The sequence below is a fragment of the Nerophis ophidion genome, linkage group LG07, assembly GCF_033978795.1.
Source record: "Nerophis ophidion isolate RoL-2023_Sa linkage group LG07, RoL_Noph_v1.0, whole genome shotgun sequence".
NCBI lineage: Eukaryota > Metazoa > Chordata > Actinopteri > Syngnathiformes > Syngnathidae > Nerophis > Nerophis ophidion.
In genome coordinates, this window is record NC_084617.1 from 53546157 (window position 1) to 53559410 (window position 13254).

General features: G+C 39.2%; 1 protein-coding gene across 3 annotated transcripts in view; it reads right to left on the reverse strand.

Moving 5' to 3' along the window:
• Positions 1–3830: 3830 nt before the first annotated feature.
• The window catches only part of LOC133556500 (solute carrier family 2, facilitated glucose transporter member 11-like), a 29747-nt gene continuing 20323 nt past the window's right edge, over positions 3831–13254 (reverse strand). For all 3 annotated transcript variants that reach the window (XM_061906476.1, XM_061906478.1, XM_061906479.1), the window contains 4 exons: positions 7704–7805; positions 6555–6630; positions 6354–6481; positions 3831–4222 (listed from right to left, as the gene is read on the reverse strand). In XM_061906476.1, the coding sequence (XP_061762460.1) occupies positions 4028–4222; positions 6354–6481; positions 6555–6630; positions 7704–7805 (501 nt within the window). In that variant the 3' untranslated portion in view covers positions 3831–4027. The remainder of the gene's footprint in view (positions 4223–6353; positions 6482–6554; positions 6631–7703; positions 7806–13254) is intronic.

A 13254-nucleotide genomic window follows, 5' to 3' on the forward strand; every position in this document is an offset into this window, starting at 1 on the left:
TTTTTTTGTGAATAAATGCTTAGAATTAAGTTCATGAATCATGAATCCAGATGGTGGCCATGTACTGCTTGCCTGTGTATCGGCTGGGGACATCTCTGCGCTGCTGATCCGCCTCCGCTTGGGATGGTTTCCTGCTGGCTCCGCTGTGAACGGGACTCTCGCTGCTGTGTTGGATCCGCTTTGGACTGGACTCTCGCGACTGTGTTGGATCCATTATAGATTGAACTTTCACAGTATCATGTTAGACCCGCTCGATATCCATTGCTTTCCTCCTCTCCAAGGTTCTCATAGTCATCATTGTCACCGACGTCCCACTGGGTCATTATTGTCACCGATGTCCCACTGGGTGTGAGTTTTCCTTGCCCTTATGTGGGCCTACCGAGGATGTCGTAGTGGTTTGTGCAGCCCTTTGAGACACTAGTGATTTAGGGCTATGTAAGTAAACATTGATTGATTGATTGATATTACAATCCCCAAAGAGGGCACTTTAAGTTGATGATTTCTTCTATGTGTAGAAATCTTTATTTAGAATTGAATCACTTGTTAATTTTTCAACAAGTGTTTAGTTATTTTTATATCTTTTTTTCCAAATAGTTCAAGAAAGACCACTACAAATGAGCCATATTTTGCACTGTTATACAATGTAATAAATGAGAAACTGATCAAATAGTGCTGTATATTACTTCTTTTTATCTTTTTTTCAACCAAAAATGCTTTGCCCTGATTAGGGGGAACTTGAATTAAAAAAATGTTCACATGGGGTACATCACTGAGAAAAGGTTGAAAACCACTGTTCTATTACATATACTTATGTCATTGATATTTTATTATGTGTGCTACTATGGCGGGCGAAATGGGAAAAAATTAGTATAAATAAATACACCTTTAAATAATTACTTGATAAAGTCATTATTAATTGTAACTGGAAATAAATACCATCCATCCATTTATTTTCTACCGCTTGTCCCTTTCGGGGTCGCTGGAGCCTATCTCAGCTGCATTCGGGCGGAAGGTGGTGTACACCCTGGACAAGTCACCACCTCATAGCAGGGTCAACACAGATAGACAGACAACAGTCACACTCACATTCACACACTAGGGCCAATTTAGTGTTGTCAAATACGTAATTGATCTTTTTTTTGACTGTAATTTAATTAATGTACAATGGAATTAAGTTATTCTATCATTTAGTTTATTACTGAATAATTAAATCATGATTTAATTAATAATTTTCTGATTTATTTTATTATTGAGTCTTCTAGCTTCATGATTTAAATATTTATTCAATGATTTAATTAATTAATGAGACAAAAGTAATTTTTGAAATACTTTATTTAACTTTGTCCCATTTTGCCTTTGTTGGCACCTCATGAATTTATTTGGTCAAACTGTCAGTGGGCGGGGCGACCATGAGTATAGTCCATTCATTGCAAGTGGAAGTGCCGCCTAACCAATCAGATGTTAGAATCCACCCACTGACTTTGATGGCTAAATTGATAGATAACATGGGTCATGGTGTGCCGTCAGGGCCAACAAGGCCTTCTCTGCTGGCCTAACATAAACAGAAATCATGATCATAATTAAAGATAAAAGTAACTTTAAATTACTTTCCCTAAATATCATATCAAGCTCCTTCCAGCGCAGTTTTTTTTAGTTTATAGAGTTTTTATCTAATCAAAATTCAGGAATTATGGAGTAAACTTTAAGAACTCAGCCAAAATGCCTCGTCTGCATCCTTTATGATTAGACAAGTCAACACATATTTGCAAGGCCATTTTCATGGAGGATATTTAAAGAGAAACATCTTTTGAGACCATCTCGGCCAACCCTGGAGGCTCACTCAGTTGTCGATGAAATGTGAGTTCAGATATTTAATTTCTTTATTTTTTTCACCCTTAAAGTGTTTTTTGCTATTTTAATTTTGACGGTACCACATTAGATATGTTTTAATTGCTATAGTGGGTTTATCGATTTTTAAATGCGCCAGAAAATAACCCATTTTGTACAATGCCCAGTAGTGTGTAAATGTGCTTCTGTATAGTATTCCTCCAGCAATGGTCATGTGGTGACATAAATAATGGTATTTTGAGGGGTAATCATTGAAGTCGGACATCACTGAAGGCCTAGGTGGGAAACGCATGGTCAAATGAGACAAAATTAAAAAGTAAACGTGTCATCAATTCATTCATTGAATCATGAAAGAATGAAATCAACAATTAAATTATGCATTAATTTAATAATTAATTAAATGATTACAGATTTGAATGTAATTTGGCATGAAATAAAATAATGACACAAAAAAACACATGTATCTATTTATTTCTAATTATAATAAATTAATGAAACATTTAAGTTGTAATTTAAAAAAAATATTTTTTGCTCCGTAAATTAATTTGGCTGTCATTTCCCATAATATCAGTTATTTTTGAGTAGCCAGTAGATAACTAACTTTTCTTGGAACGCCCCCTGAACTGGAGCTGTCACAGTTCAATTAAATGCAGAACAGAGGAACCCACGGATTCAGATGGATTATGAGTAAAACAGTTCTTTACTTAACGAAAAAGTACTCACAACAATGATCCAAAATAGGCGACAACAAAAAGCGACGGTGCGAAAAAGAGAACACAAAATGAGCACCTTGAAAAAAGAACAAAAGCTGCTATACAAAAATACATAAACTTGGGTCGGAGTTGCAAGACGTGCAAACTACCATAGTAGACCGAGCTGGATGGCACCGGAAATAGCCAAAAAGGTAAGTAGCAAAAATCCAAGAAGCATAGGGGTCTTCTGACATGGAGAGTCGAGGAGTGGAATTGCCGAGTGCCATCCAGTTGACAAGGTGCTGCTTAAGTAGTGCTGGTGATATTGGACACAGCCGTGCACATCTCACAATTCTGCCTACAGGGAAACACAGGAACTCTATGAGGAAGACAAAAAGCAAGAGGCAGGTCTGCTGCACCAACAAAGGAAAACTGAACATCCAAACCACAATGTCGACAAAGGCATCCATCCATTTTCTACCGCTTGTCCCATTTGGGGTCGCGAGGGGTGCTGAACCCTTTCTCAGCTGCATTTTGGCGGTAGGCGGGTTACACCCTGGACAAGTCGCCAACTCATCGCAGGGCCAACACAGATAGACAGACAACATTCACACACTAGGGCCCATTTTGTGTTGCCAATCAACCTATCCCCAGGTGCATGTCTTTGGAGGTGGGAGGAAGCCGGAGTACCCGGAGGGAACCCACGCAGTCACGGGGAGAACATGCAAACTCCACACAGAAAGATCCCGAGCGCAGGACCGAACCCAGGACCTTCGTATTGTGAAGCAGATGCACTAACCCCTCTGCCACCGTGCTGCCCTGGACAAAGGCATATAAAACGAGTATTTTGATCACTTAATTGCATGTTTTTGTCACCCTGGTCCATGATTACCGCAATGCACCCCGAGAGGGACAAGGGGTAGAAAATGGATGGATGGATGGATGATATGATTAACATTACGTGAGGCAAATAAGAAATATAAAATAATCTCCATTTCCAGACTTTCATGCTCTTCCATAGACATCATAGCCTGTGTTTAACTCATGTTCTTTCAACATTTCCTCAGGCATCTTGAGGAAAAAATCAGTAGAAGAGGATGCAAAATCGAATACTCGCGGATTACTTTCTTTTTCTCTCCTTTTTGAACACTTTGCTTTTCTTTCTCCTCTTTTCTGCAGGTTCTGGCGCAGTCTTTCTCCCCAATTCATTTCAATCCTCAAATAACCCTTTTTTTAGTTTTTGTTTCTCTCAAAAATAGGGCTCTACTAGTACCTACAACAATTCACAGACTTTTTGACCATGAAAAGTTTATTGACCATTCAGTAAAATTGTCAAAGGATTACAACAATGACAAAAACTTCAAATGTCACATCGTACAGTGCATGAATGTGGAGCTATCTAAAAACACATTCAAAAACTTTCAGCATTCAAACAAAGCAGATAAAAAGGAAAACAAAAATAATAAAATGAAATAAAACTACAAGCTTTATTCTGAAGATGCCAACAGTGTCATTCCAGAGGCAGCAGTGCTGCTGCCCTTCTTTTTGTTTCTGGACTTAAACTCATTCTGGATTTCCAGGAAGGTTTTGTTCTTAGTCTCAGGGATAAAAAAGAAGATGTAAAGTGCCACCGTAGCGCATATTCCCATAAACACCAGGAAGCAGTACTGCTGTAGTCCGATCTGTGGAAACAAAACACAACACTCTTTTTTTTTTTATACCCCCTGACACAAATTGTTGTATGTTGGTTTTATGTTGTGCGTTGGTTTTATGTTGTGCTTTCATCAGTGGTTAGCTTCTTTGTACAAAAAAATAACTCCAAAAAGTATTGTTTGAGCAATTTCAATAGAATGTGCATGTGAACGTATATGCTAAACGTTAGCACGCTAGCCAGTTCAGTCAAATAAAAAAATATGACTATAGATGTACAGTATACCTGCAAAATGAGCTACAAAAGCTAGCATGAAACATTAGCAATGCTAATGTTAATGTTAGCATGCCAGCAGTTAGCATACTTCAAGTACAACACTATATGACTCTAAGGTGTATTCAGTGGAAATTCGATTTACAAACCCCTTTTCGTTTTAGGCACCGCAGGGCGAATAAAAATATGCTTTGTTGTACAAAACATGTCTTGTACTAAAGTTTCATCCACCCATTGAGTGCCTGCAGAGGAGCCACTTTGTGCCCGGCAGCACATTCATTGTGAGCGGGCTAATTAATCATCCAGTTCTCACTGCTTATTCAGTCAATAAAATGCTGCTGTTAGCTAAAGTGCTACTTTGTGTACTTTTTAAAGGGGAACATTATCACCAGACCTATGTAAGCGTCAATATATACCTTAATGTTGCAGAAAAAAAGACCATATGTTTTTTTAACCGATTTCTGAACTCTAAAAGGGTGAATTTGGCGATTTAAACGCCTCTCAATTGTTCGCTGTCGGAGCGATGACGTTTCACCCATGACGTTACAATGGAAAGCAATCCGCCATTTTCTCAAACACATTACACGCAGCAAGTCAAATCTGCTCTGTTATTTTCCGTTTTTTCGACTGTTTTCCGTACCTTGGAGACATCATGCCTCGTTGGTGTGTTGTCGCAGGGTGTAACAACACGATCAGGGACGGATTCAAGTTGACTTACGTGCCATGCTAATCGATGCTAACATGCTATTTAGGCTAGCTGTATGTACATATTGCATCGTTATGCCTCATTTGTAGCTATATTTGCATCCAGGCTTTCCCTCCACCCACATTTAATGCCAAACAAACACATACCAATCGACGGATTCAAGTTGCACCAGTGTCAAAAGAGGCGAAACTCCCTCATTTGTTCTGCACATTTTACCGACGATAGCGAGGTTACGACAGATGGCACAGAGATGTGTGGATATCCTGTGACACTCAAAGCAGATGCATTTCCAACGATAAAGTCAACGAAATCACAAAGGTGAGTTTTGTTGATGTTATTGACTTATGTGCTAATCAGACATATTTGGTCACGGCATGACTGCCAGCTAATCAATGCTAACATGCTATTTAGGCTAGCTGTATGTACATTTGTAGATATATTTGCATTCAGCCTTTCCCTCCACCCACATTCAATGCCAAACAAACACTTACCAATCGACAGATTTAAGTTGCTCCAGTGGTCAAAAGATGCAATCGTTGGTTAGAATGCGATCGCCGAATAGCTTCAATAGCTATAGCTATTGAGCGAATAGCTTCAATAGCTATTTGCTCAATAGATTCAGTTTCTTCTACAATTTCGTTTTCACTATCTGCCTCCACACTCCAACCTTCCGTTTCAATACATGCGTAATCTGTTGAATCGCTTAAGCCACTGAGTCTGAATCCGAGCTAATGTCGCTAAATCTTTCTGTTCTATCCGCCATGTTTGTTTGTATTGGCGTCATGCAGTGACGTCACAGGAAAATGGACGGTGGATTTACAGATAGCGAAAATCAGGCACGTTAAAGCCTTTTTTCGGGATATTCCATGATGGGTAAAATTTTGAAAAAAACTTCGAAAAATAAAATAGGCCACTGGAAACTGATTTTTATTGGTTTTAACCCTTCTGAAATTGTGATAATGTTTCCCTTTAAGTGTTTTTTAAGACCATGTACAACATTCTTCTAGTGTCCCTAGCTCAATATGAGTCGTAGAATTCCTGGAAATGGCAATTTTTGGCGAATAAAACAATGTGTGAGATGAATATTATGTTACTTTGCAGCCTTCACACTATAGATTGTTTCTATTCATAAGAGTTGGACATACGAGGTTCTTCAAAATCGTGTTGCCTATATTGTACTCACCACAATAAAAGGGAAGATCATGCTAATAAAAAATAAGCTGATCCAGTTTATGGAGCCTGCAATCATGTAGGCTGCAGGCCGTGAGTTTTGTGTGAACAGCTCCACGGTCAATATGTTAGTCACACCGCCTTGGAAGAGAACAAAGCTGTCACATGGAGCTTTTGAAGTGAAAAAAAAAAAAAAAAAAAAAAAAAAGTTTACCAGGTCCTAATCCAAAACTCAGAATGAAGGCAAAAATACATGCCATGCTCAGGTAAGGAAAAACGGAACTGGTTTCCTGAGTATCAAGCAAAAACACAAAGATGTGGTTAATGCAACATATACAAGTACATACAGTGGGGCAAAAAAGTATTTAGTCAGCCACCGATTGTGCATGTTCTCCCACTTAAAATGATGACAGAGGTCTGTAATTTTCATCATAGGTACACTTCAACTGTGAGAGACAGAACGTGAAAAAAAATCCAGGAATTCACATTGTAAGAATTTTAAAGAATTTATTTGTAAATTATGGTGGAAAATAAGTATTTGGTCAACCATTCAAAGCTCTCACTGATGGAAGGAGGTTTTGGCTCAAAATCTCACGATACATGGCCCCATTCATTCTTTCCTTAACACGGATCAATCGTCCTGTCCCCTTAGCAGAAAAACAGCCCCAAAGCATGATGTTTCCACCCCTATGCTTCACAGTAGATGTGGTGTTCTTGGGATGCAACTCCGTATTCTTCTTCCTCCAAACACGACAAGTTGAGTTTATGCCAAAATGGATACATGGATGATACAGCAGAGGATTGGGAGAATGTCATGTGGTCAGACAAAACCAAAATATGACTTTTTGGTATAAACTCAACTCGTCGTGTTTTGAGGAAGAAGAATACGGAGTTGCAAACCTACTGTGAAGTATGGGGGTGGAAACATCATGCTCTGGGGCTGTTTTTCTGCTAAGGGGACAGGACGATTGATCCGTGTTGAGGAAAGAATGAATGGGGCCATGTATTGTGAGGTTTTGAGCCAAAACCTCCTTCCATCAGTGAGAGCTTTGAATGGTTGACCAAATACATATTTTCCACCATAATTTACAGATAAATTCTTTAAAATTCCTACAATGTGAATTCCTGGATTTTTTCCCACATTCTGTCTCTCACAGTTGAAGTGTACCTATGATGAAAATTACAAACCTCTGTCATCATTTTAAGTTGGAGAACTTGCACAATCGGTGGCTGATTAAATACTTTTTTGCCCCACTGATTGTAGCTGAGATAGGCGCCAGCGCCCCCCGCGACCCCAAAAGGGAATAAGCGGTAGAAAATGGATGGATGGATGTATATTCTGTTTGTGTGTGAGCTTCAATACCTTTAAGGTGATGGTAAGAGTGAACAAAATGCAGCAGATACTCATCAGCGTGTATCCCCCAATAATCAGCACCTTCCTTCCCAGCCTCTCAATGAGCATACCCTGCGAGACATGCAACACATGACAAGACTGAAAACATTGCATGAAAGCACTTCCTCTCCATCTGGCGCTGACCTTTCACGCTACTTGTGTCCATTTTGTTCCATCACACTGCACGGCAGTAATGTGCTTTATTTTCAGAAAACATCTTTCAAAGAGGGCTTCACGGTGGAAGAGGGGTTACTGCGTGTGCCTCACAATAAGAAGTTCCTGCAGTCCTGGGTTCAAATCCAGGGTCGGGATCTTTCTGTGTGGAGTTTGCATGTTCTCCCCGTGAATGCGTGGGTTCCCTCCGGGTACTCCGGCTTCCTCCCACTTCCAAAGACATGCACCTGGGGATAGGTTGATTGCCAACACTAAATTGGCCCTAGTGTGTGAATGTGAGTGTGAATGTTGTCTGTCTATCTGTGTTGGCCCTGCGATGAGGTGGCGATTTGTCCAGGGTGTACCACGCCTTCCGCCCGATTGTAGCTGAGATAGGCGCCAGCGCCCCCCGCGACCCCAAAAGGGAATAAGCGGTAGAAAATGGATGGATGGATCTTACAAAGAGCATAAGAGCCCAGCTATTTCACATCCTATTGATAATTTTTGATGTCTTTCAGACACAAGGTATTTATGTTTTTTACAGTTAAGATAAGGCATTTACAGTAAAACTCAGTTAAAAATTAATCAATTTGTTTAATACTGCTTGTCCTCACAAGGCTCACGGGTGACCTGGAGCCTAACATAATTAGGAATTTGACCAAAGTTAATGAGAATATCATGACTCTACAACAGGGCCATAAGCAGAATTGTATATGAACTATTAAACATTTTTCGCACACTTTTGTAGTGATGTGAAATGATTGTTACACTTTGATCCAACTTGAATTTAATTTGACATATCTTTTGTACTAAAACAAATTAGTGGGAAAAATATTTATCAATAACAACATTTTTTGGGACATAATTCAAACATCCATCCATCCATATTCTACCACCTATTCCCTTTGGTGTCGCGGGGGGCGCTGGTGCCTATCTTAGCTACAATCGGGCGGAAGGCGGGGATACACCCTGGACAAGTCACCACCTCATCCCAGGGCCAATACAGATAGACAGACAACATTCACACTCACATTCACACACTAAGGCCCATTTAGTGTTGCCAATCAACCTATCCCCAGGTGCATGTCTTTGAGGTGGGTGGAAGCCACGCAGTCATGGGGGAGGACATAAGAACTCCGCACAGAAAGATCCCGAGCCCGGGATTGAACTCAGAACTACTCAGGACGTTCGTATTGCGAGGCAGACACACTAACCCCTCTTCCACCGTGAAACATACATTTCTAAATTACTAGTGCGGGTGCTACAAAAAAATGATGTACATCCAGATCACAATTTTTTTTTATTCTGATTTTAGATTTATCAATAATTAAAAAAAAATTTTTAAAAACATTTTTTTTTTGATAATCCATTTTGAATTAAAAAAAATGAACAACTGTTATTGATATTATTATTGGAATTTATGCTGATGCCTTTATATATTTTTGGTTTGCCATTTTTTATAGTGGCAAAAAAATGCTGAATATTATTTGGGGGGGTAATTCAGTAACAAATGTAACATTCAAACATAAATTGATAAAGATCACTAGTACGGGTGTTACAAAAACCTTTTTTTTTCTCAATACTTAAATGTTTTGGGGTTTTTTGAGAGTCAGTTTTTGAATGAAACAACATTGAACAACTCCTGTGGATATTACTAATTATAATTTATACTGTTGCCTTCATTTATTTTGGGTTTTCCTTTTTTATAGTATTATTTAGTACATTTCTTCTCAATTTGCTGGTAAATTTCTATCTGACTGTAAGTAAGATGGGAAAGGGTTGGAGTTTTGGTTGGTCTATATTTTCCTTTATTACACTGATTAACATTCTGTGATTTTTGTAAATGCAATTTAAAAAACTGTTTTAAAAAAAAATGTTTTTAGCCAACGCTGTGCGTATAAGTCAGCAGCACAGAGTATAACGTGTAACGTATAACCTGTTTTGAAAAGGTTTTACTATAATTTATGTACAAGCAAATTTACAGTACAGGCCAAAACTTTGGACTCACCTTCTCATTTCAATGCTTTTGCTTTATTTTCATGACTATTTACCTTGTAGATTGTCATTGAAGGCATCAAAACTATGACATCTGTGAAGTGAAAACCATTTTAGGTGAGTAACTCTTGAAGCTAATCGAGAGAATGCCAAGAGCGTGCCAATCAATAAAGAGAGCAAAGGGTGGCTATTTTGAAGAGCCTAGAATATAAAACATGTTTTCAGTTTTTTTACCTTTTTTTTGTGAAGTACATAACTCTGCATGTGTTCATTCATCGTTTTGATGCATTCAGTGACAATCTACAATGTGAATAGTCATGAAAATAAAGAAAACGCATTGAATGAGGTGTGTCCAAACTTTTGGCCTGTACTGTACATATTACGGGAGTCATGTTGAATCGAAAATCGATTCTGAATCGAGCCGTCACCCTAAAATTTGGAATCGAATCTTGAGGTGCCCAAAAATTCCCACCTCTAAAGATATTTACGTCAGTTTTTGAACCCCGTTTCATCTGGCAGAGCAGGATTCGAGTGGGTATGAGTTTGCGGTAAAAATGAATATGAACCACCCTGCCATTAATGCAGTGATTGACATTGACATTTTCCATGCTGTCCTACATTTCTGACTTAATCTTACAGAAAGTAAGAGGAAATGTGACCAGCTACATGGTCTTCCTTAAGTACCAATTATAAGTGTGTTATTTGTCAAGACCAGGTTTGCCCATTACCTCGATCGCGCGCTACCAGTCGATTACAGAGGATGTCAGTCGATCGCCAGCCAGGCATTAAAAAAATAGACCTGAAAATTAGCAATCATCAATCTTCACCGAGACGTCACTCTCGTCACTTGATTGACATTAGGGGCACCCGAGGGTCTTGTGAGATGACGCTGACTGCTGCAAGATCATTGTTAAGAAAAAACGACTGACAGGAAGGCGAGAAACACTTTTTATTTCAACAGACTCTCGCGCCGTACCTGCCGTCAAAAGTTTAAAGGCCTACTGAAATGAGATTTTCTTATTTAAACGGGGATAGCAGGTCCATTCTATGTGTCGTATTTGATCATTTCGTGATATTGCCATATTTTTGCTGAAAGGATTTAGTAGAGAACATCCACGATAAAGTTCGCAACTCTCGGTGTTAAGAGAAAAGCCCTGCCTCTACCTGAAGTCGCAGACGATGACGTCGCAAGTGCGGGGGCTCCTCACATATTCACATTATTTATAATGGGAGCCTCCAACAAGAAGTGCTATTCGGACCGAGAAAACGACAATTTCCCCATTAATTTGAGCGAGAATGAAAGATTCGTCTTTGAGGATATTGATAGTGACAGACTAGAAAAAAAAAACGCTATTGGGACGGATTCCGATGTTTTTGGACACATTTACTAGGATAATTCTGGGAAATCCCTTATCTTTTTATTGTGTTGCTAGTGTTTTAGTGAGTTAAATGGTACCTGATAGTCGGAAGGGTGTGTCCACGGGTGTCTTGAGGCCAATGTCTGATGGAAGTCGACGGCAGCTATGGACGTCACAAGCTCAGCTTTTCTCCGGTAAGAAGTGACTTTTTAACCACAATTTTCTCACCGAAACCTGCTGGTTGACATTTGGTCTGGATTCATGCTCGCTTGACCGCGCTCTGATCCATAATAACGTTTCACCTCCAGGAATTTTAAACAAGGAATCACCGTGTGTTTGTGTGGCTAAAGGCTAAAGCTTCCCAACTCCATCTTTCTACTGTGACTTCTCCAATATTAATTGAACAAATTGCAAAAGATTTAGCAACACAGATCTCCAAAAAACTGTATAATTATGCCGTTTAAGCAGACAACATTTAGCTGTGTGTGTGCTTAGCGCTCATACTTCCTAAAAACCCGTGACATCTTGCGTACACGTCATTATTACACGACATTTCCAGGACGAAACTCCCGGGAAATTTAAAATTGTAATTAAGTAAACTAAAAAGGCCGTATTGGTGTCACGTTCGGAGCGCATTGAGATGCGCGGAGGTGTCAACTCAAAATGCATGGAACCAGACAAGCAAGTTAGCAGGTAGGAGCTGATTTAATGTATAACAAATGATTAAAGAACACTGATGCAAAGACAAAAGAAAACGCGTGCAATGCACGGGGAGCTAGGCTAACACTAGCACTGAGGTAAAGTCCAAAAAGGCACGCGTCGAGCGCCCAGAAGCTAAGACGGAACTTAGCAGCCAAAAACGGACCAGATCATCGAACATGAGTGTTCGCAAAGAGCAAGTGACGAACCAAGGTAGAACAAAGGGAGGAGGCAGCTTTAAATACAGAAACAATAATCAAAAACAGGTGTGCGTCAAACGGCCAGTGCAGGTGGACAAATCAAGTTGCCATGGTGACAAAAACAAACAAGGAAGTGCACCAACTAAGAATCGGAAGCGTCCATGAACCAACAAGATAAACACAAAAGACTCAAAACCAAATAATGTAAGATCCGAGCAGCGGATCTTAACAATTGGCATGTGTTGCAATGTTAATATTTCATCATTGATATATAAACTATCAGACTGCGTGGTGGGTAGTAGTGGGTTTCGGTAGGCCTTTAAAGACCGGCTGCACAGTTCTTGTCTTCACAATAAAAGCGCAGCTGCATCCTGCCTGCGCTAACCAAATAAGAGTCTCAGAAAGCTGGCGAGCACGAACTAGCAAGCTACAGAGTTTTCCGCCAATGTATTTCTTGTAAAGTGTATAAAAAGGAGTATTGAAGTTGGACAAATAAGATGCCAAAAACCAACCACTTTCATGTGGTATTGGACAAAAAGGATGTTATTAGATCTACTGTCTGATTCCAATCAATGCAAGTCATCAGAATCAGGTAATACACCAACTTATATTCTTGTCTTCATGAAAGAAAGGAATCTATATCTGTTAAACATGCTTGTAGTATCATTAAACCCCTTTAACCTGTTAACAAAAACATCTCTTTCATAAATATATAAATACAAATTATAAATGTATTAAAGAGGTAGATCCCCTTGACTTGGCCAATTTAATAGTGTAAAGTGAAAAGTGTGGGCAACCCTGAATTAAAGACTGACATTGTAGTTCTGAAGTTTGCTTTTAGGAATAGTTAGCTTATTTTTTATACTTTGTACTCCAATTTGCATTATTGTCTGTATATTGAGTTCAAATGTCATGGTTTCAAATACTTTTAAGTTAATATGTTGTGTCTAAAATATACAATTAAGCCAGCCTTGGATTTATAAAAAAGGGTCGCTAACGAAAGTAATCTGAGGTCTGGCAATAACAACAAGCGAGTGTGCCTTCAAAAATTATTCATGTTTTATGGTAAACGCACTACTTATTGTTGCTTTAGCCCTTTTCTGCACCACTACACTA